At 38.9% G+C, this 25,371-nt stretch overlaps 1 protein-coding gene across 13 annotated transcripts in view; it reads left to right on the forward strand.

Annotated features, from left to right (window-relative positions):
* Nucleotides 1-25,371, forward strand: part of trol (terribly reduced optic lobes) — a 251,055-nt gene that overhangs the window by 96,105 nt on the left and 129,579 nt on the right. For 12 of the 13 annotated variants that reach the window (XM_017909090.1, XM_017909096.1, XM_017909092.1 and 9 more), the window contains exons 2-9: nucleotides 7,842-7,995; nucleotides 8,971-9,128; nucleotides 10,014-10,167; nucleotides 10,242-10,410; nucleotides 10,859-11,019; nucleotides 11,338-11,487; nucleotides 11,819-12,061; nucleotides 12,244-12,360. In XM_017909090.1, coding sequence (XP_017764579.1) covers nucleotides 7,842-7,995; nucleotides 8,971-9,128; nucleotides 10,014-10,167; nucleotides 10,242-10,410; nucleotides 10,859-11,019; nucleotides 11,338-11,487; nucleotides 11,819-12,061; nucleotides 12,244-12,360 — 1,306 coding nt within the window. The remainder of the gene's footprint in view (nucleotides 1-7,841; nucleotides 7,996-8,970; nucleotides 9,129-10,013; nucleotides 10,168-10,241; nucleotides 10,411-10,858; nucleotides 11,020-11,337; nucleotides 11,488-11,818; nucleotides 12,062-12,243; nucleotides 12,361-25,371) is intronic. The other variant, XM_017909099.1, reaches the window with a different exon arrangement.

The following is a 25,371-nucleotide window of genomic DNA, read 5'->3' on the forward strand; positions in this document are numbered from 1 at the left end:
TTCCGATTCGTTATTTCTGGACGTTTTTGTTCAATTGCTGTCTTTAATTCGTCTAATTGGGAACAATACTTCTCTGAATTTATCGTCTCGTTGTTTGGTAAAAGCTCATAACACGGAATCCCTTTCCAATCCCACCAGACACAGAGCACGACCTTCTTTGGACGAAGACCGGTTTTTGGGGTGGCTAAAGGTGGTTCATTCCGCCTTTCCCAAGATCTTTTTCGCTCAACGTTATTATAAATGATCCATTTTTCACCCCCCGTCATTACTTCCTTCAAAAATGGTGTCTCCTCGTTGCGTTTATAGAGCGAGTCGCAAATGGAAATGCGATCCATCGGATTTTTCTCCGTTGAATCGTGGGGAACCCATAGATCAAAACGGTTTATGTAGCCAAGCTTTGCAAAATGCTCGTGTATGGTGGATTTTCACATATTTAACGTTTCTGCTAATTTACGTGTCGTATAACGTGGGTTATTCTCGATCAGCGTTTTAATCTGATCTTCATCCGTGGTGGAGGGCCTACCCGGGTGTTCTTGATCTTTAAGGTTGAAATCGCCAGCTTTAAACCTAGCACACCAATTCCGCACAGTTCTTTCAGTTAATTTTCCGATTAACTCAATACAATGTCCGCCATGTTGATTAATTTTTGCATCAGAGGACGCTACCTTTCACCACGAATTTTCCAGTTAGCCCAATATAACGTCCGCCATGTTGGTTAATTTTTGCAATAGGAGACGCTACTCATCGCCACGAATTTTCCAATTAGCCCAATATAGCGTCCGCCATGTTGGTTAATTTTTGCAACAGAGGACGCTACCTTTCGCCACGAACTTTCCAATTAACCTAATACAACGTCCGCCATGTTGGTTAATTTTTGCAATAGGAGACGCTACTCTTCGCCACGAATTTTCCAATTAGCCCAATATAGCGTCCGCCATGTTGGTTAATTTTTGCAACAGAGGACGCTACCTTTCGCCACGAACTTTCCAATTAACCTAATACAACGTCCGCCATGTTGGTTAATTTTTGCAATAGGAGACGCTACTCTTCGCCACGAATTTTCCAATTAGCCCAATATAACGTTCGCCATGTTAATTAATTTTTGCAATAGGAGACGCTACTCTTCGTCACGAATTTTCCAATTAGCCCAATGTAACGTCCGCCATGTTAATTAATTTTTGCAATAGGAGACGCTACTTTTCGCCACGAACTTTCCGATTAACCCAATACAACGTCCGCCATGTTGGTTAATTTTTGCAATAGGAGACGCTACTCTTCGCCACGAATTTTCCAATTAGCCCAATATAGCGTCCGCCATGTTAATTAATTTTTGCAATAGGAGACGCTACTCTTCGCCACGAATTTTCCAATTAGCCCAATATAGCGTCCGCCATGTTAATTAATTTTTGCAATAGGAGACGCTACTCTTCGCCACGAATTTTCCAATTAGCCCAATGTAACGTCCGACATGTTAATTAATTTTTGCAATAGGAGACGCTACTCTTCGCCACGAACTTTCCGATTAACCTAATGCAACGTCCGCCATGTTGGTTAATTTTTGCAATAGGAGACGTTAACTTTCGTCACGAATTTCGCAATTAACCACTTGCGCTATTTTTTAACTTTCGGTTGCCGTGTCGTGCTCTACAATATAACATGCGGTAAGGCGTTACATTGACGCCGCACCACTTCTGCGAGCTAACTGTTAGTCGACGTGACGGACACGTCGTTTTTATTTCTGCGACAAATGCCTATCGACGTGGTATACACGTCGCTGGCGGTTTTGGAACAAAAGCATCTCGACGTGCGTGGCACGTCTTTATAGCGCAAGTGGTTAGTTAACCCAATACAACGTCCGCCATGTTAATTAATTTTTGCAACAGAGGACGCTACCTTTCGCCACGAACTTTCCGACTAACCCAATACAACGTCCGCCATGTTGTTTAATTTTTGCAACAGAGGACGCTAACTTTTGGTCGGTAGTGTACAAGTTGTGCACCGTGCGACTTTCCTCCATCCAGATGAATTCAGGAGGCCTCGTTATCGAGATACGACGCTGTAAATTGCTCTAAAACAAAGAAAGCGTCGGGACTAATATTAACAATGCGATTAACGAGCGTCAGCTCGTGTCATTATCCTCCATGAAAGTCTCTGTTCCCAGTTACGTAACATAACGTTGATCCCCTGTTGCACGTGCAGCGTACGAACCGTAGAGGCGACCTCAGGCTCTAAATCTCGCGATCATTAGGCTCGGATAGATCTTGGACGTTCGTTATTTGACGGGTAGAATTGAATTATAGATTTCGTGGTCTTCGTTGCTATTGCGCATGGAGATTCGAGTCGATTCGACGAGGACTCGGCGCAGTGCGCAGGCAGGAAACTGCATGGACGCTTCCGGTCACGTGGACAGGCGCATCCCAGAGTTGCGTTCGCAACGAAACGCGAGACTGAATATTAGTCGCGATTAACAAGATCCGCCAGATGGCCAGTTTTCGCTAGATCATGCTTTTCCGACACTGATTGGGTGTCGCGGAACGGATGCCACGTGTTATCACGCAGAGTATATATCAACACTGCGAGCTATTCGAACGTTGATGTAATCCATAATTTATACGACAGTTACGAAGCTGGAGAAATTATTCGATTGATCATAAATACACGCATGAAAGTAACTTTCTGGCTTAATATTTCAGCACGGTTCGATCTGTGGCGACGTTGAAAAACTCAGAGCGTTTGATGGTTAGTCACAAATGAGCCCTTCACTGCACGAATCGATTAACTCCACTTTTTGAAAAATCTTAAATTTAAGCGTCAGAGCACTTGGTATAATCGTAACTTTTTATATTTAGAATAACTTTCTCTGATAATTAGGATCAACACCATTAAACGACACAAATTTTTTGGCCACTGAATAATAAATAATTTATTTCAGAGATCACTTTCATTAACTCCGTACTCTAATGTACTCTAATTGTCCAAAGCCCACCTCGTACAATTCAAATATGACTATAATGAGGATTCAGAATTTAATGTCATTAATATAAGGAAATCTGTAGCAGGTAGACTATAAAGTTTGAAAAATGTAGATCAGCCTTTATTATATCCTAAAGGTAGAACTGTTACAAGGGAAAAAGGGAGAGACACGATGGACCTGCTGAAATTCATTCCTCCTGTTAAACACGATTACTATAAAAACTTGAGAACAAAACGAAGTGACGAGTCCTCGCGTACAGCTGATGAAGAAGACATCATTTATTTTGCCGAAGAAAATTAATCACAAATAATAATATATTATAACAAAACTATTAATATTCATTTTTATGAAAAATCTGTAATGAAAATATCTTATAATTTTCTTCTTCCGTGTTAAAAACTTAAAAATTTAAACACTGAATTTAAATTTATTACTTTTTTCACTTGCCAAATCGATTAACTCTTCCAGTAACATAAAAATGGTAACATTACCAACGATTACCTTCTGGCTATTTTTCTTATAAATTTTATATACCGTTAGATGAAAGTTACATTTGTATTTATGCATTCTGCAATATTTATTTCGATTTAAATTATAAAGGGAATTTTAAAAAACAATATACATTATTTCATTGCATTTCTCCACTTTTTGTTTTATGGAGTTAATCAATTTGTGCAGTGAACGGCTCATATAAGCTCAAATGGCGCAGGGGTGCGTGTCGCGGCTCATGGTTCTAGAAAGATCGGAACCATCGAGAGCGTTCCGCTACGCGAGCCCCCCTGCGAAGACAAAAGACGATCTGATATAAAATGTGAGCTCCCGATTGCTAAAGCAGTTAATTCTCCTAAAGGTCCAGTTTATTGTAGGGGATTTTAATTAACACGTTAAGCGCCACACTGGTTTTACGTGCCGTTCCCTTCACGCCACAGTTAGCCGTCACATGGGCCCTTCCGGGCCGTACGGATCGGCGAGGCCTGAACGGAAAGTATAGGATCCGGCTCCCTAGGGATCGACGTGATGTTTAACGTGTTAAATTAACAAATAACGTCTCCACTCGGCTGTCGTTACTTATATATTGCCGCTCGTCGGTCATTGTTATCTCGTTGTTATAATATTTTTCACGGCTACTCATCGGCCCTCACCAAGTCACGAATAACAGGCCACGACCCTTACCAATGTTCAGCCTAACTTGTCTTATATAATAAATGTATGTTCTGTAGAAGGTGTGGTTCGGGAAGTCGAAGGGATTCGAGTTAACACGTTAACACGTTAACACGTTGAGTGTGGCGCCGATTTTGCTATACTTTCCGCTCAGGTGGCAGCTAGTGAGCACTCGATGCCGAGCGCTCAAGTATACCGATGGGTATGAGCAGAAGATTACTTTGTTTCACTTTGTCGTTTGGACTGAGAATGGTACAGCCAATGCACAAATATACAAATTATAAACAGAAGATAATGAGGTGGGGAATGCCAGAAAGGCAAAAAGGCGATCACCGAGAAACGATCAGTCGAAAAAAGCCACGGGAGTGTAAAGATTTACTTTAGCAGAGGGAATTAAATTTTTACAATATATTAATTGTCATTGATAATTTAACCCTTGACAATGCCAGTCTTACGCACCGATGATGATCAAACGAAATATTCGCTGTCAGTTCCTAGAATCCACACCGTCCAAACGAAAAGTCTACTGTCAGTCCCTAGGGACCCCGCATGGGCTGCGGTCGACCTTGGTTGGCCGTAGTATGTAATTGGCGACCCCACGATGCCTAGCTGACGTGCACCTACGTCGAGGTGGGCTAGCAGCCTCAGAACGGTAGTGGTTCGCCACGAACGGGACGACCGGTACGCCCGTGATCACTGGTACCACGGGAGACCGATTTAGCCCTGGGCCGGCTGTCTTATGGCAGTCCGCCCGTCGGTCGCTGGGTTGGCCTCGTGGTGGCAGTGGTTGGAGCCTACATCACAGGCAAGGGCTCTCGAAGCCTGGCGTGAGAGTTGCGCATCGTACAGCTCGGGTGCTGTCCTCCTGAGGCAGTAGGGATTTAGAAAGGTCCCGTCCCAACACCAGGGAGTCGACTGGGGCTAGCATCCCAGTTAGACAAATTGGCAGGACCGATTGTGTTCTTGGCACTTTCGGTTCGCGCTGGTTGGGCGTATCCCAACCCCTCCATAGAGGGGTGTGTGGGTGTTTTATCCCCATCGCCCTCGCGGAGGTTGGATAACTGGATAAGCGACAGCTTCTAACAGTTTACTATCCAAACACATGTCAGTCCCTAGGGACTGACGTAGCACTCAACGTGTTAAACGCCTTACTGGTTTTACGTGACGTGCCGTCTACGCCATAGTTAGCCGTCACGTGGGCCCCTCCGGGCCGTAAAGACCGGCGGGGCCTGAAAGGATAGTCTAGCGCCGGTCCCTAGGAACCAGCGTGGCGTTCAACGCGCTAGAGACCTTGCTTCTTTATCTACTGTAACGAAGCTGCGTGTGTTAGTGCTGACCCGAAATTTTAGCGTAGCGAAGGAGCAGCATCGTCTGCAGGTCCTAGTCTTATCGCTGTAACATAAACAACTGATTGCGTGGAGAGTTGCAAGTTACAGTTCTCTTCAACTAGCGCAGTATTCAATGGGACAGCGAAAAGAATAGATGGGTCAAATATGTCTTCATTTTATGAATTATCATAATACGAAGCATATTATCTTGGCCATTGAAGCTACGGGCAGAAAACTCAGCAAACAAAAAGCATCATCACTGAATTAATCGCGAAAGAGGTCCGGGTGTTATATACAGTCGGTCGCATAAGTATTCGTCCATCTATCGCAGCCGGCATATGTATAAGGAAAAGAAAATAGAGGTATACGTAAAATTAAAATAAAAAATATAGAAATTAATCTGTATTAATACAAAATAAGCTGACACTTTGGGAAATTCGTAGTTATTGTACATAATGCAAGATTAAACAAAATAAAATAATGCATCGGAAAATTTGAACGCAAAGGTATCCTTCAATCGATGGCTGTGTTAGATAAAATGTATGCAAACGAACATAATGAAGTATAAAACAACCGAATGATGAAACAAATGAATGTGAGGCGGTCTACTGTGTTTTTTAAATTTGAACAGTTCGCTCGAGTCAGGTAGAAAGTAAAATGAAGCATAAGAAAAGTGAAATATCTTTCTTTGTTTCGGAATATATTGGTTGACTTTGGTTCGTTTTGGATGAGACTTGTCTGGTTTAGGGTTTGTATACGATGACGTGATACGGAAAGGTACACAGAGAGGTATCAGGCTTTTAGCAAGCATCCGTTGACTTGGGATTGACTCCCGAGTCATTGGTGCACTTTGGATGCCAATTTCGATGCCATCGGAATATATTGGTTGACTCAGGATTGGCTATGAACTTTGGTTAGTTTTGGAACAGACTTGGCTGGTTTAGGGTTTCTATACGGTGAGGTGTTGGGTTTTTAGTAAGCATCCGTTGATTTTGGGTTGACTCTAGAGTCATTGTTGTACTTTGGATGCCAATTTTGATGCTAATTTGAATGCCATCGGAATATATTGGTTGACTCAAAATTGGCTATGGACTTTGGTGATTTGTTTCTGATGATGCTTATCTGGTTTAGGGTTTCTATACGATGACGTAATAAAGAAAAGTACAGTTAGGTTTCGGGTTTTTGGCAAACATCCGTTGACTTGGGATTGACTCCCGAGTCATTGATACACTTTGAATGCTAATTTGGATGACATCGGAATATATTGATTGACTCATAATTGGCTATGAACTTCGGTTCGTTTCTTATGATGCTTGTCTGGTTTAGGGTTTCTATACGATGACGTGATAAGGAAAGGTACAATTTAGTACTGGGCTTTTGGTAAGCATCCGTTGATTCTGGGTTGACTCTAGAGTCATTGGTGGACTTCGAATGCCAATTTGGATGACAATTTTCATACCATCGGAATATATTGGTTGACTCAGTATTGGCTATGGACTTTGGTTCGTTTCGGATGATGCTTGTCTAGTTTGTATACGATGATGTAATAAAGAAAGGTACAGTTAGGTTTCGGGTTTTTGGCGAACATCCGTTGACTTGGGATTGACTCCCGAGTCATTGGTGCACTTTGGATGCCAATAAGGTTATCTTTACAATCGTACAACGCTGACGAAACGGTTCAGGTGACCAGGAAAACTGTATTTTTCTCTCCAGCACCTAGAATCGCAACTGTGCTTCGTGGTTAGCCATGGAAGGCATCCTATATTCGCTTCAAGACGTTCGATTCGTCACGTATAGATTCGTGGGAGATGTCTGGTTTGTTATTCGCGTCGTAGCGTAATATCGACGCGGCTGCCGGTTGCATAAGCTCGTCAGTCGTTTCCTCGCGTAACGATACTTTATCTCGGCCTGGCCATGCTCGCCTGGACTCTCACCCTTCCTCTTTCCCACCCCCTGGGCGTAGATACGTTGTTGCTCCTTCAGAAGAGACGTCGTTGACCCGCGACGTCGAATCCTGGCCAGCGAATCACGGCCGGTCGAATGGGCGGCCGATCCTGAATTTATATCGCGTGTTTAGGTGAGAATTGGTTCTTTATGAGCTGCACGTGAGCACACTGCGCGATACTCGCGAGCACCCGATGTATCTCACTCGTTATGTACGCTGGCTGCACGGGGTCTCCTCGTTTGTAACGTCTCTTCCTTTCAAACAGGCAAATGTATATTCGCAGTGTGCTTGCCCGGGTTCCTTGAATCTTTTAATACCCTAGACCCGACGTTGTTGCCGGAGAAAAGTCACTGGAACCATTTCCTAGGGATAATTCTAGGGAATTGTCCGTGGCTCGAAGAGTTAGACTATAGGCGAATCCGTTTGTTCGCAGAATGACGATCTGGTCTTCGACCAGGATGGCAAGCAATTCTTTGGAGAGCTGCCCATGATAGAGACACGTCAACACGACACCCTGCTTCAGAGGATAAGAAGATTCTTCGACATTTTTAGCACCACTACAACCTCCTCCACTACCGAGGCTCCAGGTAACGAATATCGTTAACATTATCCATTCTTTGTGCTTCTTTTTCAACTTCAACGTGCCGAAAAAAATAGTTGAAAACGTTGGATTTTAAAAATTTCGGTTCAGATGATTGAGATACACGTGCTGTAGATGCTCACCAAATTTGGTCGTAATAGATCAGCTGAAACTTGAGATATCGTGACAACCATTTGGAAAAATATGGTTTCGTGAAAAGCGCATTTAACGCTAAATTTGCTATAACCGGTGAATGGAATAGAAGCAGAAGCTTTAAAAAATGGATTAATGGGAGACATCGAGAAAATGATTATACGTATATTGTAACAAAAATCGCGAAGACGAGTGATTAAAGTGATAACATTGAACACGAAATTTTTAACGAAAGTTTGGATATCGGTGATTTAGACTATAGTAGGTTTAGTGTTACTTCATACGAATGTGTATGCGCGTCGCACGCTATGAACAAACGCTAATAACTTCGCCAGTCTTTCAAATCCAACGATATCCACTGGTAGAAATATTTTCAAAGGCATATTTTCATTCGGAAAATGAAATTAAAAAAATTGATTTTCTGAAGATTCTAGCATAGAATACCCCCTTAACACTTTGACTGCCACGTTGGGGTCATATATGACCGGCCATGTTTTCTCCTGTGGCGCCACGGTGGTCATTGGTGACCGGAGCGCTTGAACTACTTGAACTGCATTCAACTACGTTGAATGAAAATTGACAGTTAGTGCATTTTGAATATAGCCGCTAATTAGAAGATACTTTGAAATAAAAAGTGCCCTACTGAACAATTAAAAATTTTTATTAGAACATCAAAAACATATTAGAACAAATCTTGCATCTGGCGGTGCACTCCTGTGACGTACTGAGGGAAACGTGTGATTTCGGCGTGGCAGTCAAAGGGTTAATAAATACCCGAATTCTATTTCGGATTCGATCGTTCGAATTGTTTCCATTTCGTCTGTCGTAGAACCCGGAGAAGACAACGCGGAGAACGAACTAGAGGATGCACCTCTGCCTGACTCTGACGCAGAAGGGAACACTGAGCCTCAAGTGTCCAGTGTCAAGGCTTCAGTCAACTCCGAGAGACAGGCACGTGATAGTGCTGAAGAATACGACGAAAACGAGGTTAGTTTTGTGGAAATCGCGTGTTCAAATACCTATACTCCGTTTAACACTGGATTTACGGACACTATCTGTATACCTGTTTCTGACACGTGTCAAATTGACAGGTAAAGGAAACCACGTGCAATTTTCTTTTTTAACTATTAGTTAAATTTTGATTTAAAAACAATCACAATATTAACAGTCTTAATATAAGTTGACTAAATATGTTATCATCGTATAATTGGAGCAACCCATCAGTTAAATTGACGGGTTCCGTAAATCTAGTGTTAAAGAAACAAGGTAGGGGAGACTGGGGTTAAAAGTTGCGATTTTGAGATAATACAAAAGGTAACTAAGAAATAATGTAGTTATTCTTCTCTCCATTGGCTAATTCGTTAATAAATTTATTATATTTAAGGTTTTAAGCTTATATTTAATACATTGTTGACAGGTGACGAGTTAACTCGTCCTTTCATGCCCAAACGTTGTTGACCGATGACGAGTTAACTCGTTATTGCACTTGCATTATCTATTTCCGTAATCGTCACAAATATCGAAAATAGTTGAAATCGTAACAGTGTATCATTTCATCTTGAAGATACAAGTATCGGAACCACTTACCCCGGGAACTTTTAGCCCTAGTCCCCTACCGATGTTTAATTAACGACTGTGTGATCGATTAAGTGGTCTATTTTATGACTCAGTTATTGTGGGCCCTTGGAAGAACGTTCAGTATTGAGTGTTCCATTGTTCCAAAAATATTGCACGAAATCATTGGGTACTGTCGACCCTGATCTGATCACGCAGTCATTGCTCAATCGCAGTCTGTATTTCGTCTCGTTGCACGGAGTATAGATCTTTGATTCAGTATAGATCGGAGATTGTAGTTTTCGTTATTATCGACAGAACAACGAGATCGGGAACGCTGCAGAGGGCCGAAGAGAACCAGATAATTTTGCCATCACTGATGACGAGGACCTGGATGGATCTGGAGAAGTGGAAGGCAGCGCCACTGAAAAGTACCCCAACACGAATCACGTACCTTTCAGAGGAGAAAGAAGTAGGCTTATAATTCGCCAAGTTTGGTAGCTATTTATATAACCGATCCTTGCTAATCCAAGAACGACTTTTCAGAGTACTACAGGATAACTCTGACAGTTGGAGAGCCGTATAGGAGAGAATACGCGGACAGGAATAGCAAAGAGTACAAGGAGTTAAGTCATAATTTAACGCAGCCCCTCGAAGAGTTGTTGAACCGCCAGATACCCCATGAGTATCACTACGCCAATGTTATTAAAATATCGTGAGTATCGTGGCAGTACGTCTGGGCTCGCCACCGTGTAAAACTGAAAATTTGTTCCCGATATTAACATCTTACCGACTAGTAGCAGTTCAACATCATAATACGCATGTCCTATCAGCTGTGTTGTAGGAGTTTACAGAACAAACTAACTAGTTGTACCTCGATGCTAAATAACAAATTATTGTTTGTTATGGCATCTGATTAATTACCCACTGTCGGTGGGTAAGCGTCGGAGATAACAACCGATTAATAGACTATCGGTCGGTAAACGTCAGGAATAAATAGCCGATTAATAGGCTATCGGTCGGTAAAGTGTTAAGGAGGGTAATAGATTTCTCCGAAAATAGGAAAGTTGCCCAATGCACGTTGAGTGCGAGTGGCTAGTATCTAAGGCTGTTCAGGCGGCTATATATCTAAGGCACGATAACAATTCCTCTTTGCTATCCAGGCCAACGACCGACAGCTTCACGTCGCAAGTTACCGTGGACATCGGTTCGACGTTCACGGATGACTTGGAGATGCGGAACATCATCGAGGAGCAGCTGCAGTACCACTCGTTGGGCAACATCCAAGTGCGTCCGGATGGATTCACGTTCAGAATATTCCAAGGTAATTTGGTCTTACCAGCATGACGTGGGAATGATCGATTCTTCCTTGGAGGCACTCGTATCATCTTAGCCAAGTTGCTGACCGTCTCTGAACGAAAGAATCTTCCGAAGATAAGATGGATGATCGGCTGAACCTAGCTGAAAGAATCGGTCAATTCAGTCTACGTGCTGAGTCTGCATGAAATGCTAGTTGTATATGTAATTAGACCTAGTTTTATCTCTCGTACTCCAGCTTTATTTTATTTTCTTTCTTTATCATTTTGTTGCATTCGTTTGTCCACTCGATGATTCCACACGTCACACACGAAACACAAATTAGGCCCGAAAGACGATGACGAGCAGGAGTGCGACGAGTCAACCAAGTTAAGGTGCAAAGATGGCGAATGCGTGCCATTAGACTCGAGATGCGACGGAATTGCGCAATGCCTAGATGCCTCCGATGAAATAGATTGCCCTGTAACAACAACGCGTAAGTAGTAATTAGAATTCGATGTAACATATGTAAATACATGAGAATTCCTCCACGGTGTACAATAATGCGTTATACTTGTAGCACAAGCCGCATAAATTACTGTGCTCTTATTGTAATTAACCTTAAAGCATGCCAATTTATTTCTTAAATTAATCACCTTCGATATTCGATATTACATTTTATTTCTAATTATAATTTTTATTTTTTAAACTTAGCCTACGTGAAACTCGTTTCACATATATTTCTTTTTTCTCTTTATGTTTATAATTTATATCCATCCCGCTAATCACCGCTCGGTACACGTCACATCCGTTCATCTCAACTACAGTAGCGATAAATACGAATTACGAGAACATCACAATTCCCCTTAAAACCACCGAGAAACCAGAGGATACGTCGATCACTGAGGAGTATCATGGGATCATAGATAGCAAAGTGAAATTGGGCAACTGTCGGGCCGATGACACGGTTCGTTGTAGCGATGAAAGTCGTTACATCTGCTCTGTGCAGCGCTGCGATGGTGTAAAGGACTGTGACGATGGCGATGATGAGATTGGTTGTCCCCATCCAGGTATAGGTTATTTCCCGCTCGTGTAGATGCTTCATCATAATTGTACATACACTCGCTGCAGTTCGTTAAATATTAAACATTTGCTTTTTTAATCGCGTTTAATTGCATCTTTCTTCTTTTGCGCAAGAAAATTGTGTAGCATATACGTTCACAGGAGGTTAGAAATCGTTTGCCTTTTACAGGTTGTAGTCCCGGAGAATTTGCCTGCGACGTGTCTAGGTGCATTTTGGAATCGCAACGGTGTAATTTCGTCAAGGAGTGCGACGATGGAAGCGACGAACACGACTGCAATTATCCTGGTAAGTAATTATTTTATTGGCCGATAACAGAGAGCGCTTTATTATTAACCTGTAACAAAACCCACATCGACCAAGTGTCGCTTTAAACTTGGAAAAGGAACGAAATTGATTGCAAAATGAAAGGAACGCTATTTAATGATTGAAGTATACTACTAAATAGTTAAGATATTATTTAATAGGTAAGAAAAATTGAGATATCGGTTTGCCTTTGTTATCGACTGTAGAACTTACCATCAGCAGGTTAGTTACCGATTGATATTCTGCTGATAAACTATGCGATATCCGTGGATGACTAATCTGTTTTATCGATACATCAAATCAATAAATGTTTATTTTTAACTTTGCATCAAACTGATCATCCTCTGCACTCTTCTTTCGGCTTGACGACCGACTAATTATAAGTGATGTCGACACCGGCTTGTCGGGAGCTCGGGTAGACAGAACAGCGTCGAAAACAAGCCAGAACGTGCCGATTTTTCCCGCGAAAAGAGGGTCAGGTGGAAGTCGACCAGGATGTACCTACTGAATATTCAAAACTCGAGAGCTTTTTCTCTTCCGTTCTGTTTTACCATACTTTTTTTCCCTGCCGAGAGGCGGATGATTATGGTCAACGGCCACGGAAGTCGGTCACGTGATGCTGGAACCTAAGATCGTCAAACGCGAAGTTTTTGCCGCCATGACGTATTATGAAGTCTGTTGTTGGGGTTAGCGACACTGATCAGGGACCGTAATATCCAACCACGTGTAATTATATCTTTAGTCCACACTTTCTCGGATCGAACATAAATATCTTTGGAAATGACGACAATTAATTTGGTTCATTTGTTAAAGTATTTTACTCGATAGAAGAGACGAACGAAAAGGAAGAAAATAACGACGAGAGCAGAGAGGTGAAGGGCCAGAAAGACGGTGTAAACGAACGGAATATAGACACAGTGGAGGGGGAAGTAGACTTGCAGTTGACGAACACATTGTTCTATACAACGGAGAAATGAGGTACCCATTTTGAGTCTTCGGTCTAACCTTTAGGCGTTCATTTTCTACACATTTAATGACAATTCTAGATTAGACGAAACTGTGAATCTTCGATACCAATTCTTGCATAGAAATAGGCAACTAGGAACAGGAGGTATGTTCTCAAGTTTCTTGATCGGCATTGCGGCTAATAGAGTGTGCGTCAGTAATACGAGATCTAGAAACGCAACAAAGGATATTAAATTGCCCATTTGAAAGAGGGACAGAGGCTTTCTGGAAGTAGGTCAGATCGTGCTGGAACAATGAGTCTAAGGTTAATCCTTGAAACTCTGATTGTAGATGAAATGGTACGTGGTCTGATCTGGTTGTACATCTGCGAGTTGACTTTTTTTCCGGCTGGTAGAGGTTAGAGAGGGACAAGAACAGACCGGCATCCCTTATAAATATCCGTGGACACGCAGCTCGGTGTTTTTACCTGCTTTCAGTAATCGCGATGTGCATGCTTAATCAATATTCAAGTATTCAACCGTTGGGGACCATCGACCTTATCCTTTCGTTACTAGCGATGGGTATTCCAATCCCCACGTCACGAGTTTACGAGTAAGATTGTTCTTTTCATCTCGCAGGACAGGCGACATTGCCACGGGAACTTTTGGAATTCCCAAATTTCGAATTTCGGATCTCTATCTCATTGGGTCATCGTCAAGGTTCTTCAATTGGATCCAAGTGAACCAGGATCAGAAGTTAGAATTCTTCAAATTCCACTGGCTGAGATTTTTAACAGTAACTGATCTTCGGTATTTCCAAAACTTGTCCTCTTTTATATACAGAGTGTCCCATTTAAATTGAACACTTAAATAATTTCCGTTACTACTGGGTCTAGAAAAAATATCTAAAGAGAGTTTTAAAATTTCCAATGCGTGCATCTGGTGATGGTAAGCGAGAAGTCGGTCAAGGTCATCCTGAAGGATGTTTCAAGGTCACTATTATAGTAATGGAAAGTTCAGATGTTCAACTTAAATGACATTACAGGAAACACTGCATACTGTGGAGGTCAGATTATTTTTCTTCAAATTCTTCAAAAATTCAACTGAAATTAAGACCATCCTTGTCTGTGTTGGATACCAAACAGAATTTTGAATTTTATATACTAGGCGTTAGCTTATTATTCTTCGAATCTTTTAAAATTCCTCTGAATCCAGGAAAGCTATCCTTGACTAGTTTTTGATATGGAACAGAATTTTGAATTTTCTGGTTTTCTTTTCCAAGCACCTTTATTTCTCCTGAATGGCTCACGATTTTCTTTTAATTCTTCTGAAATCAAGGAGACTATCCTTGATTGGTTTGATATGAAACAGAATTTTGAATTTTCTAGTTTTTATTTCCAAGGACCTTTATTTCCCCTGTATGGCTCACGAATATTTTTAAATTCCTCTGAAACTGAGAAGACTAACCTTGGCTACTTTGACATGGTACATAATTTCCTAATTTTGAACAGTCCTGAGTATTCAGTATCCAATGTTGTTGAATTTTGGAATGCAACGTGGATCAGTTCCTTTTACTCGGAAGCTCTGGAAGTTGCCTTGAAAGCAGGAAGGGTGTCCAACAACCACGGTCATGAAAGAAGCACCCCTTGATCGCAGCTCCAGCAGTATTGTTCCCATCGCTACTGATGACCCTCGCCCTCCCGGGCCACCTCCAGTGATTCTCCACGGTGGATAGGAATGCGCATAACCACTTTCGTGTCCCCTGGTTGCTTCCGCGATATGCCAGCTCGGACGGGGACAATTATGAATCTTGGTGGGCAGGATGAACCCAACGTTGGAAGCCAGGAACGAGGCTTCGGTATGGCTGGCAGGGCGGCGAGGAGGGAGTTATGTTAGGCTGGTAGGTGGAACAGCAGCACGCTAGGCACTGCCACGACAAACGTCAACCCCTGTGCTGTCCCAGGACATTATTCAGGTGCGTCCTCTCGACCTGCTATACACTGTGTGCAAAAAAGACGTCGCCGCCCTGCAGCAGTCGCTGCATCATCCTGCTGGATGAATTTGTAAGCAGTTGTCGCCTCTACTTTTTTACTGAATCGATAATCAGTACCGTTGTCGGGCTTCGAATAGCCGTGCCGGGGTACTTATCAGAGGTGCAAAACGGTGTCACCTGGCGACACCGAGTTAGACTCTCAGGCGCTTCTACCAGGACAGGTTCCTTCGAGTTGGCTTTCAACCTTTTGGGTGTCCAAACCCCATTCGACGAACTCTTCCAAGTCAGTCAGAAATACATCTTCAAACGTTATTCGATGTCTTGCTCTATTCTTGCCTCTTCTTAACCAATTATGTATCTACTCTGACATGTCTCTATTGAATTTAGTGACGATTTAAATTATTATATTTTATCTATCGAGACTGCAGTGGATCGGACGAAGCTGAATGTGGAGTCCAAGGTCGAGATGAGGTCAAAATTGTGGTGAAGATCGGATTAATAAGTCGAAAGGAACTTTTGATTCTAATTGTATTTTATATTTCTTGACGGTATAAAATATACGAAGGCTCGAGAGTCTTCTATGATGCCTGCTGTAGATAGTGGACTGTCAAAAAGTGTGTCATCGAACCCTTCAGCTAGGATTTTATAGGCCCTATGACAACTGATTGCATCACTCAACGCAGCTTCGAGAATTGATAAGCTGGATGGTTCCTCGAAGCAAAGATAGGTCTCCATATATTTTAAATTATTATTTTGAACGAAATTTATTTTCTTTAGACTCAAAATTATGATTATCAATTTTTATTAAAAAAAATGGTATTTATATATAGGATCATTACATTTGAAGGATACATTGCCAGGACAATGGATACATTTTGAGACGAAGGGCGACGCCATCCAAATAAAGATTCCTCTCACAAAATTGTTCTGACATATTAGAAATTGATTCTCAATCAACGTTACAACTTTTCATTTAAGATGATACAACTTACTTCATATACAACAACATAAAACTGCTTTTACATACCACTCGGGTATTAATAGAATGATTATTAATGTTAACACACTTATCTTACCCTAGATCTATTCAGCCAAGCTCTTTACTCTGTAAAACAGCTACTACATTGCACCTCTGTTTGTATATTTTTATTTTTATTTTTATTTCTTTTTCACACAAAATTGTGTCAACTTCGAGTTTCAGTGATCTAGGAACTTTTATGTATTCACTGTCACCAAGCATAGGGATAACGTGCCAATTTTTAATCAGCTGATTAGACAGGGTCTTTAACATTAAGTTTATTGACGCTATCTGTATACCTATTTCTAAGGACACCTGTCAAGTTGACAGGCAAAGGAAACCACGTGCCTGTTTTTTTCAACGATTAGTTTAATTTAAAAACAATTATATATTATATTAACAGTCTCAATATAAGTTAACTAAATCTGTTACCATCGTATAATTCGAGCAACCCTTCCGTCAAATTCACGGGTTCCGTAAATCTAGTGTTAAACTTTAGTTAGATATAATTCTACGCATTTTGTCCCATTTATAACGTCGTTTGATTTTTAATGTGTTCTTCTCAGCTTCGCGATTCAGCTAAAAATTTAAATGTACTTGCTGAAGTAGGTCCTTTCAACTTTCTATTTTACAAAATTGAAACTGAGATACTTGGGCAGCGATGTCTCAGTGGTTCTGAAAATTCGAAATCCAAGAACAGCAATACTAGATTAACATAGGCAGGGCCGGCGCAAGGCAGGTTCACCGGAACCGGGCCCCGCGATCTACGAAAATTGATCATATATTTTGCAGGCTCCCCTGTATAGTAGATTGAATATTCAGGTGTGTGTAGAAAATACAATCGCATAATCCATTAATCCATTATAGGTTAATTGGACATGGTACACTGATACGAGTGCAAGATTTTCTCCGCCATGTTTGCATTGAAATGGTTCGTTGCAGCGTGTTCCGAAAGGGTTAAAAAAGAGGGCACGTGGTTTCCTTTACCTGTGAATTTCACAGGTGACCTTAGAAATAGGTATACAGATAGCGTCCGTAAACCTAGTGTTAACCGTTTGAGTCCCAGAGGCTTTTGGAAGAACACGGTCGCGAAAACCCGAACAGCGCTATAACGCTTGTTTAATTTTATGTCAGAAAATCGCAATCATAGTGCTTGTTGGTGCTATGTGACGTACGTGCTTCGGCAAAGTCGAGGACTCAAGCTTGGGACTCAAACCGTTAAATATGTATTTTAAATTTTGGAACCTGGCCCCGCGAAAAGTCACGCCGGCCCTGAACATAGGCCAGAACAAGTTGACGTTAATAGAGGATTTTTCCGCTGAAATTCTGTCGGTATTTTCAAACACGAAGATATATTTTATTTCATAACAATTCCACAGGTTCAATATACACGCATAGATCATACCGTGAAACTAGGAGTAACGTTCCGCATCTGGTTTCACGTTATAATAACGCGTGGAAACGTTCGATGTGCCCTGTAAAATTATTGCAATGCAAACATGACCCACAGTGCTTCATAAGCGATAGGAAACGCGTTGAACGATGTTTCTTTTACTTTTAGAATAAGTTACAAGGCATCAATGAATCTCGTTGCGGATTTGTTGCTTTAAATTTCGGGGACGATTCGATCACCTGTTATACTTGGAACCGAGCCAGCTTGCAGATATGCTTGAAGTTCAATTTCTCGAAGGCTATCCCAACAAATCAGACGACCAATTACACCGGAATACCGAATGGTTGTTTTAGCCTAAATATCTCGCGCGAAATAACAAATCTAATTTCGGTGGATAGTTGTTATTTTTTGAACACCCTATGTAGGTGTCTCTGGCCGCAACGCGTGCCTATTTTATCGGGATAAATACCAACGAAACGATTAGGGTAGGGCTGAATTTCAAGCACGAAGTCTCCTCCCTGTGTCGTCAACCACCCTCAACCCCTTAAGGGTCGAATTATTTCGCAAAAATCGGACAGAAATTCGCGGATTTTCTTTTTGCCCATTTAACCCTTTGCACTCGACGACATTTTTATTATAGAAAAATAGTAATTAGAAGACCTTCTGTCATAGAGTGGACGATATTTTTAAAATGGTAAATGAGAAATCATATGCAAATTAAAACGTGGAATTATTTTTCTTCGACATTCCACACATCGTTTGGTAATTTTAAATTTGATATATTAATTAACGTGGATTTTTAGAATCTGATTAAATGGTGACTGAAAGTCACCTCTCGAGTGCAAAGGATTAAAAGAAATTGGTGGTTTAAAAAATGAGAATGTTTACATGCATAGAGTACAAGAAGGATAGTGTTGACAGGGGTACAGGGGATTTTGGATATGATATATTGGGATTATGATTGGGTTTATAATTCTAAAATAATTGCTATATATATAATTTTCTTTTAAATTCTTTTATTACTGAAGAAAGACAGTGAAAATAAATGAAATGTTCAATTTATGTTATATTAACCCTCTATGGACCGAATATATATTTTTCTTGACTACAAGAATTGTATGTAACATAAAATCAACAAATATCAACCAATAAATTCAGCAGTTTTGACAATTTTATTATAACGAATTCATATTGAAAGTTTGAATTAACAACGTTTGTACTATTGTGCCAGGATAATGTGCAATAGATAGACAAGATAATTTTTAAAAGCCATCTTGTGGAAAATAGATCATAGGGGGCAATAGAGGACCTAGCCTATCATGATCGAATGACCGGTAAATGAAAAAGAATTAGAATTTTTAAAAATGGACCCACGAGTGGTATTTTAAAAATAATTATAAATAATATCGAAAGAAAAATCGCGAACTAGAGTGATCAAGATGATAACGTTGAATGCAGTATTTAATAAAATATCCATACATTAGCATGTAACTTGAAAGTTACAGGGTGCCATAGAGGGTTAACCCTTTGCACTCGAGAGGTGAGCTTCAGTCACCATTTCATAGAATTTGGAAGATCGATATTAATTAAGATATCAGATTTAATGTAAAGTAATACTGTACGAGGTATCGAAATCAAATAATTCTACAATTCTAATATTATACAATTCTTTATTTACTGCTCAGGAAATTATCGTCAGTTTTTTAATAGAGAATTTCGGAATTTCTACTCTTTCCTAGTCAAAAAATCGTCGAGTGCAAAAGGTTAATATTATACTTAGAACAATATTTGCAATGCACACGAAATATGCAAAATATGCGATATAAACGATTTATTTTTGCGATTCCCTGATCATAACACGTGTTTCTATCCAGGTCCCATAATTTTGCCAATTTTCAATAAGAATATGCATCTGCATAAACATTCGCAGGATACTAATCTCAATTATAGGAGTGTTTGGAATATAACTAATATTCGTGTACTTTAGGTATAAAATATTGGTAATATGGGTTTATAATTGCAAAATAGGATATATATAATTTTGTATTAAATTTAATTATTCATAAAAGGTATATCTATCTTTGAGTGTTCCTCTAGAGCGACTGACCTACTCGTGAGAGTGTGAAGAGGGTGACGCAGTTGGCCTAAACCCCCAATACTTATGTAATGTTTACATAAACATTCGGTCTTCAAAATTTAGGTCTTGTGAACTATTTATTCGCTTATGAACTTATATCCTAGATCGATTTTTGTATAGAATTAAATTTATCTTTCCAACATGGTCCTTAAGGGATTGATTGAGTTAGTCGAACCTAGGTCAGAGGCTCTCCAGACAGTTTTGATCGGTTGGAATATTTTTGTTCTCCTCGTTAACGTTATGTTATTCGTGTTTGGACAAGATCCTTTCCAGGACCAAGGACTTTTTTCCTAGGAAACGAAAAAGCACGGTTTATTGACAAAATAAGCATATGCAAATGTGTCGTGAATGGTCGGGCGGCGTGATTTGTCTGAAAACTTCCTGCGCCCGAGTCGTTCGTTCCGCCTATAAATCACGTCACAACGTCACAAATTTCAGCCGCATCGCGTGATTCTTGATCGATAAATTAACGAGCCACTTAGCTTCCGGGAAAACGGGGAAAAATGCGAATGCCCTTCTGCCGCGAACGAGTAGACTGTATATGTATTCTCGCCATAATTTTTGGGAATAAGCGTGTTCTTTGATTTCTATATGGGATATAGTAATCACTATGGTCTCGTATAGCGAAATAGAATATAGTTGATTGTATGGTGGAAAATGAGAGAATTTATAGCGTTGATTGGTATATGATTCATGTCTAACTTGGGTTCGTCTCTGATACACCTTGCTATATTTATCGATTGTCGAGGTTTAACGTAGGTCTGTTCCATATTTAAGGAGATTTGAACTTTTATCGATTTTCAATTTAATTGCGACTGAATTTAACGTTTATTTATGGTAGACCTGTTTGGTGGTAAAAGATAAGGATTTTTGTGAGTTTTTAAATCAAATTTTAATCGAACCTAACCTTAAACAGGTATAGATATATCCTATATTTTAAAAAATGGAAATTTTTGTTCGTTTTAAAGTCGAATTTTAATGCAAATTGGCCAAATATAATGTAAATCTGTTTCATCTCTTAGGAAATAGAAATTTTTATTAATTTCTGGATTTAATTGCTATTCGACATATAGTTTGAGTAGGTTATGTTTCATATTTAAGAAAATAGAAATTTTTATTGTTGAGATTTAACGTAGGTCTGTTCCATATTTAAGGAGATTTGAACTTTTATCAATTTTCAATTTAATTGCGACTGAATTTAACGTTTATTTATGGTAGACCTGTTTGGTGGTAAAAGATAAGGATTTTTGTGAGTTTTTAAATCAAATTTTAATCGAACCTAACCTTAAACAGGTATAGATATATCCTGTATTTTAAAAAATGGAAATTTTTGTTCGTTTTAAAGTCGAATTTTAATGCAAATTGTCCAAATATAATATAAATCTGTTTCATATCTGAGGAAATAGAAATTTTTATCAATTTCTAGATTTAATTGCTATTCGACAAAGTTTGAGTAGGTTATGTTCCATATTTAAGGAAAATGGAATGTTTAACTATTTACAGTTTAATTGAGATTGAATCTAAGGTTAATTTAAGCTAATCCTGTTTCGTGGTAAATAATAAGAAATTTTGTGAATTTTTAATGTTAATCAAACCTAACCTTAAAAAGACATAGACCTATCCGATATTTAAAAGAATTAAAATTTGTATTCGATTTAAAGTCGAATTTTAGAAAATAGAAGTTTTCTTTATTAATTTCCAGATCTAATTGTTATTCGACATAAATTTTTATTATGTTATGTTCCATATATCAGAAAACAGAAATTGTTATCAATTTTTAATCTAATTGGAGCTAAATTTAATCCCAGATCAACATGGGTCTTTTCTCGCGATTAATCATAATTTAACCTAATTCATATTTAATGTAGATCTGTCTTATATTTTAAAAGATAGATGTTTTCCTTAGTTTCTAAACATAGTCTTAATGTAACCTAACCTAAATCCAACGTAGACTTGTTTCAAATATACTATGGCAGATATAAAAGAAACATGAGTTTTTGCCACTGTACATACCTATCCTAAATATAATCAGAATCAAAACAAATTTAGGTTTCATTGCGATCTATTTCAGATATATCATACTACATTTTAAATATATGATATTTTCTTGTACTTTCAATCACAATCCAAGCTAAATATAAATCTCTATTCTGTCATATTTAAATCAAATAGGAAACTTTATCGATATTCAATAGTTTATTTCAAACTTAATTGCTTGCACTATAATTCAATTATGAGAAACCGTGCATTGTAAAACTATTTCAATTTAATTAGTCACTATATATATATTTTAATCCCAGTAAAATTGTAGAAACTTTTAGGATTTTAGACAAGTATTACGCATGTTAAAATACGTTAATTATAATTTTAATCTAACGCGAATCTGATACGTCTCTATGGGGTTTTATCGTGAAAATTCATGACGAGTTAGGTTCGTTATCATAATATTATAAGGGGTAACCTTACGCATCTTCTAAATTTGTTCCACATAGAAAATAGATTAAACTTTATATCGATTTCCCAGCCTAACCTTAAAATATTCATCTGTTCTCAATTTTATGGCCATAATTGTAATCTCTGATATTTATTTCGAAACCTAACCTCAAAAAGTTATCTCTTTTCAAATTTATAACCATAATTGTAATCTGCAAAAATATTGATTTTCAAACCTAACCATAAAACAGTCATCAGTTTTCAAATTTATGGTTATAATTGTAATTTTTAATATTGGTTTCCAAACCTAACCTCAAAAAGCTCATCTCTTTTCCGATTTACGACCATGATTGTACTCTCCAAAAATATTGATTTCCAAACCTAGCCATAAAACAGTCGTCAGTTTTCAAATTTATGGTCATAATTGTAATTTCTAATATCAGTTTCCAAACCTAATCTCAAAAAACTCATCTCTTCTCAGATTTACGACCATGATTGTACTCTCTAAAAATATTGATTTCCAAACCTAGCATCGAAAATGCCATCTGTATCTAGATTTATTATCATAATTGTAATCTCTAATATTGGTTTCCAATCCTAACCTCAAGAAGCTCATCCAATTTCCGATTTACGACCATGATTGTACTCTCCAAAAATATTGATTTCCAAACCTAGCCATAAAACAGTCATCAGTTTTCAAATTTATGGCCATAATTGTAATTTCTAATATTAGTTTCAAAATCTAACCTCAAAAAACTCATCTCCTTTCCGATTTACGGCCATGATTGTACTCTCCAAAAATATTGATTTCCAAACCTAGCATCGAAAATGTCATCTGTATCTAGATTTATTATCATAATTGTAATCTCTAATATTGGTTTCCAAACCTAACCTCAAAAAGCTCATCCAATTTCCGATTTACGACCATGATTGTAATCTTCAAAAATATTGATTTCCAAACCTAACCTCCAAAAAGTGATCTGTATTTAGATGTATTACCATAATTGTAATCTCTAATCAACTGCAAGTGTTTCTTTCTGGCGTATCGATAAATATCGAGGGTTTGAGAAAGGGGTGGCTTGCCGGACGTGTTATTGCCTGATAAGAGACCGGGGGGTTGCTGAATAATTCGCGATCGGTCGCGTGGACTTCAACGAGCCACGAAATTTCGTGGACGGTGTAAGTTTCCACACAAGTGAGCCTCGTGTGCGCCTTGAGCTCATTTCATAAATAATCAACACCGCAGATAATGGCCGCACCATCGAGGCCGCGATCGGCCAGATACGAGGCAACGTTATCAAACTACGACACGTAGTAGTATAAATAAATAGCGATAGATTAAGGATATTATAATAAGTTGCATTATTATGCATTATCTTGTCGCAAGTTTTTGAAAACTACGAATACGAAATCTCGTATGCATAATGTATTACGCAATAACATGACAAGTCATTGATCACTGAGATGTGACAGTCAGTTTTCAAATTTATGGTCATAATTGTAATTTCTAATATCAGTTTCCAAACCTAATCTCAAAAAACTCATCTCTTCTCAGATTTACGACCATGATTGTACTCTCTAAAAATATTGATTTCCAAACCTAGCATCGAAAATGCCATCTGTATCTAGATTTATTATCATAATTGTAATCTCTAATATTGGTTTCCAATCCTAACCTCAAGAAGCTCATCCAATTTCCGATTTACGACCATGATTGTACTCTCCAAAAATATTGATTTCCAAACCTAGCCATAAAACAGTCATCAGTTTTCAAATTTATGGCCATAATTGTAATTTCTAATATTAGTTTCAAAATCTAACCTCAAAAAACTCATCTCCTTTCCGATTTACGGCCATGATTGTACTCTCCAAAAATATTGATTTCCAAACCTAGCATCGAAAATGTCATCTGTATCTAGATTTATTATCATAATTGTAATCTCTAATATTGGTTTCCAAACCTAACCTCAAAAAGCTCATCCAATTTCCGATTTACGACCATGATTGTAATCTTCAAAAATATTGATTTCCAAACCTAACCTCCAAAAAGTGATCTGTATTTAGATGTATTACCATAATTGTAATCTCTAATCAACTGCAAGTGTTTCTTTCTGGCGTATCGATAAATATCGAGGGTTTGAGAAAGGGGTGGCTTGCCGGACGTGTTATTGCCTGATAAGAGACCGGGGGGTTGCTGAATAATTCGCGATCGGTCGCGTGGACTTCAACGAGCCACGAAATTTCGTGGACGGTGTAAGTTTCCACACAAGTGAGCCTCGTGTGCGCCTTGAGCTCATTTCATAAATAATCAACACCGCAGATAATGGCCGCACCATCGAGGCCGCGATCGGCCAGATACGAGGCAACGTTATCAAACTACGACACGTAGTAGTATAAATAAATAGCGATAGATTAAGGATATTATAATAAGTTGCATTATTATGCATTATCTTGTCGCAAGTTTTTGAAAACTACGAATACGAAATCTCGTATGCATAATGTATTACGCAATAACATGACAAGTCATTGATCACTGAGATGTGACAATCGATTATCGATACATCCTTAAGATATCGTTAACGCAAATGAAGGTGATTCAGGAAAATGCGATGCGTCAATTATCATACAAAATTGATGATCTTTTGTCGTGGCTTATTTATTAGACTGCGGGTGTTTATGCAAATGCATACTTTTTTTGAAAATAGATAATACAACAGGTGTCCTGATCAGCGGATACTAAAAATACATCGTTTACTTTGCATATTTCATATGCTTCGCAATTATTGTTTTAAGTGCGAGTGCAAAAGTAAATTACACGTTTCATTTATTTTCGTCACGTGCATTTTGAAAATCGGATATTATTCGCCGAATTACCAGAGTAATCTGTCGCAAACGGAATCAAGATTTTTGCCACACGTGCCGGTGATTATGAGAGTAACCCAAGTCATAGGTAAACAGGTATAACTAAGTCATAGTCCTATATATCTAATTTCGGAATATTTAAAGTTTCGCTCTTTAAATATATTATAAATTCGAAAAATTAATTACAACAAAGCTACAAACTCGATTCAGCGG

The sequence above is a fragment of the Eufriesea mexicana genome, unplaced genomic scaffold, assembly GCF_001483705.2.
Source record: "Eufriesea mexicana isolate 0111107269 unplaced genomic scaffold, ASM148370v2 scaffold14589, whole genome shotgun sequence".
Taxonomy (NCBI): Eukaryota; Metazoa; Arthropoda; class Insecta; order Hymenoptera; family Apidae; genus Eufriesea; species Eufriesea mexicana.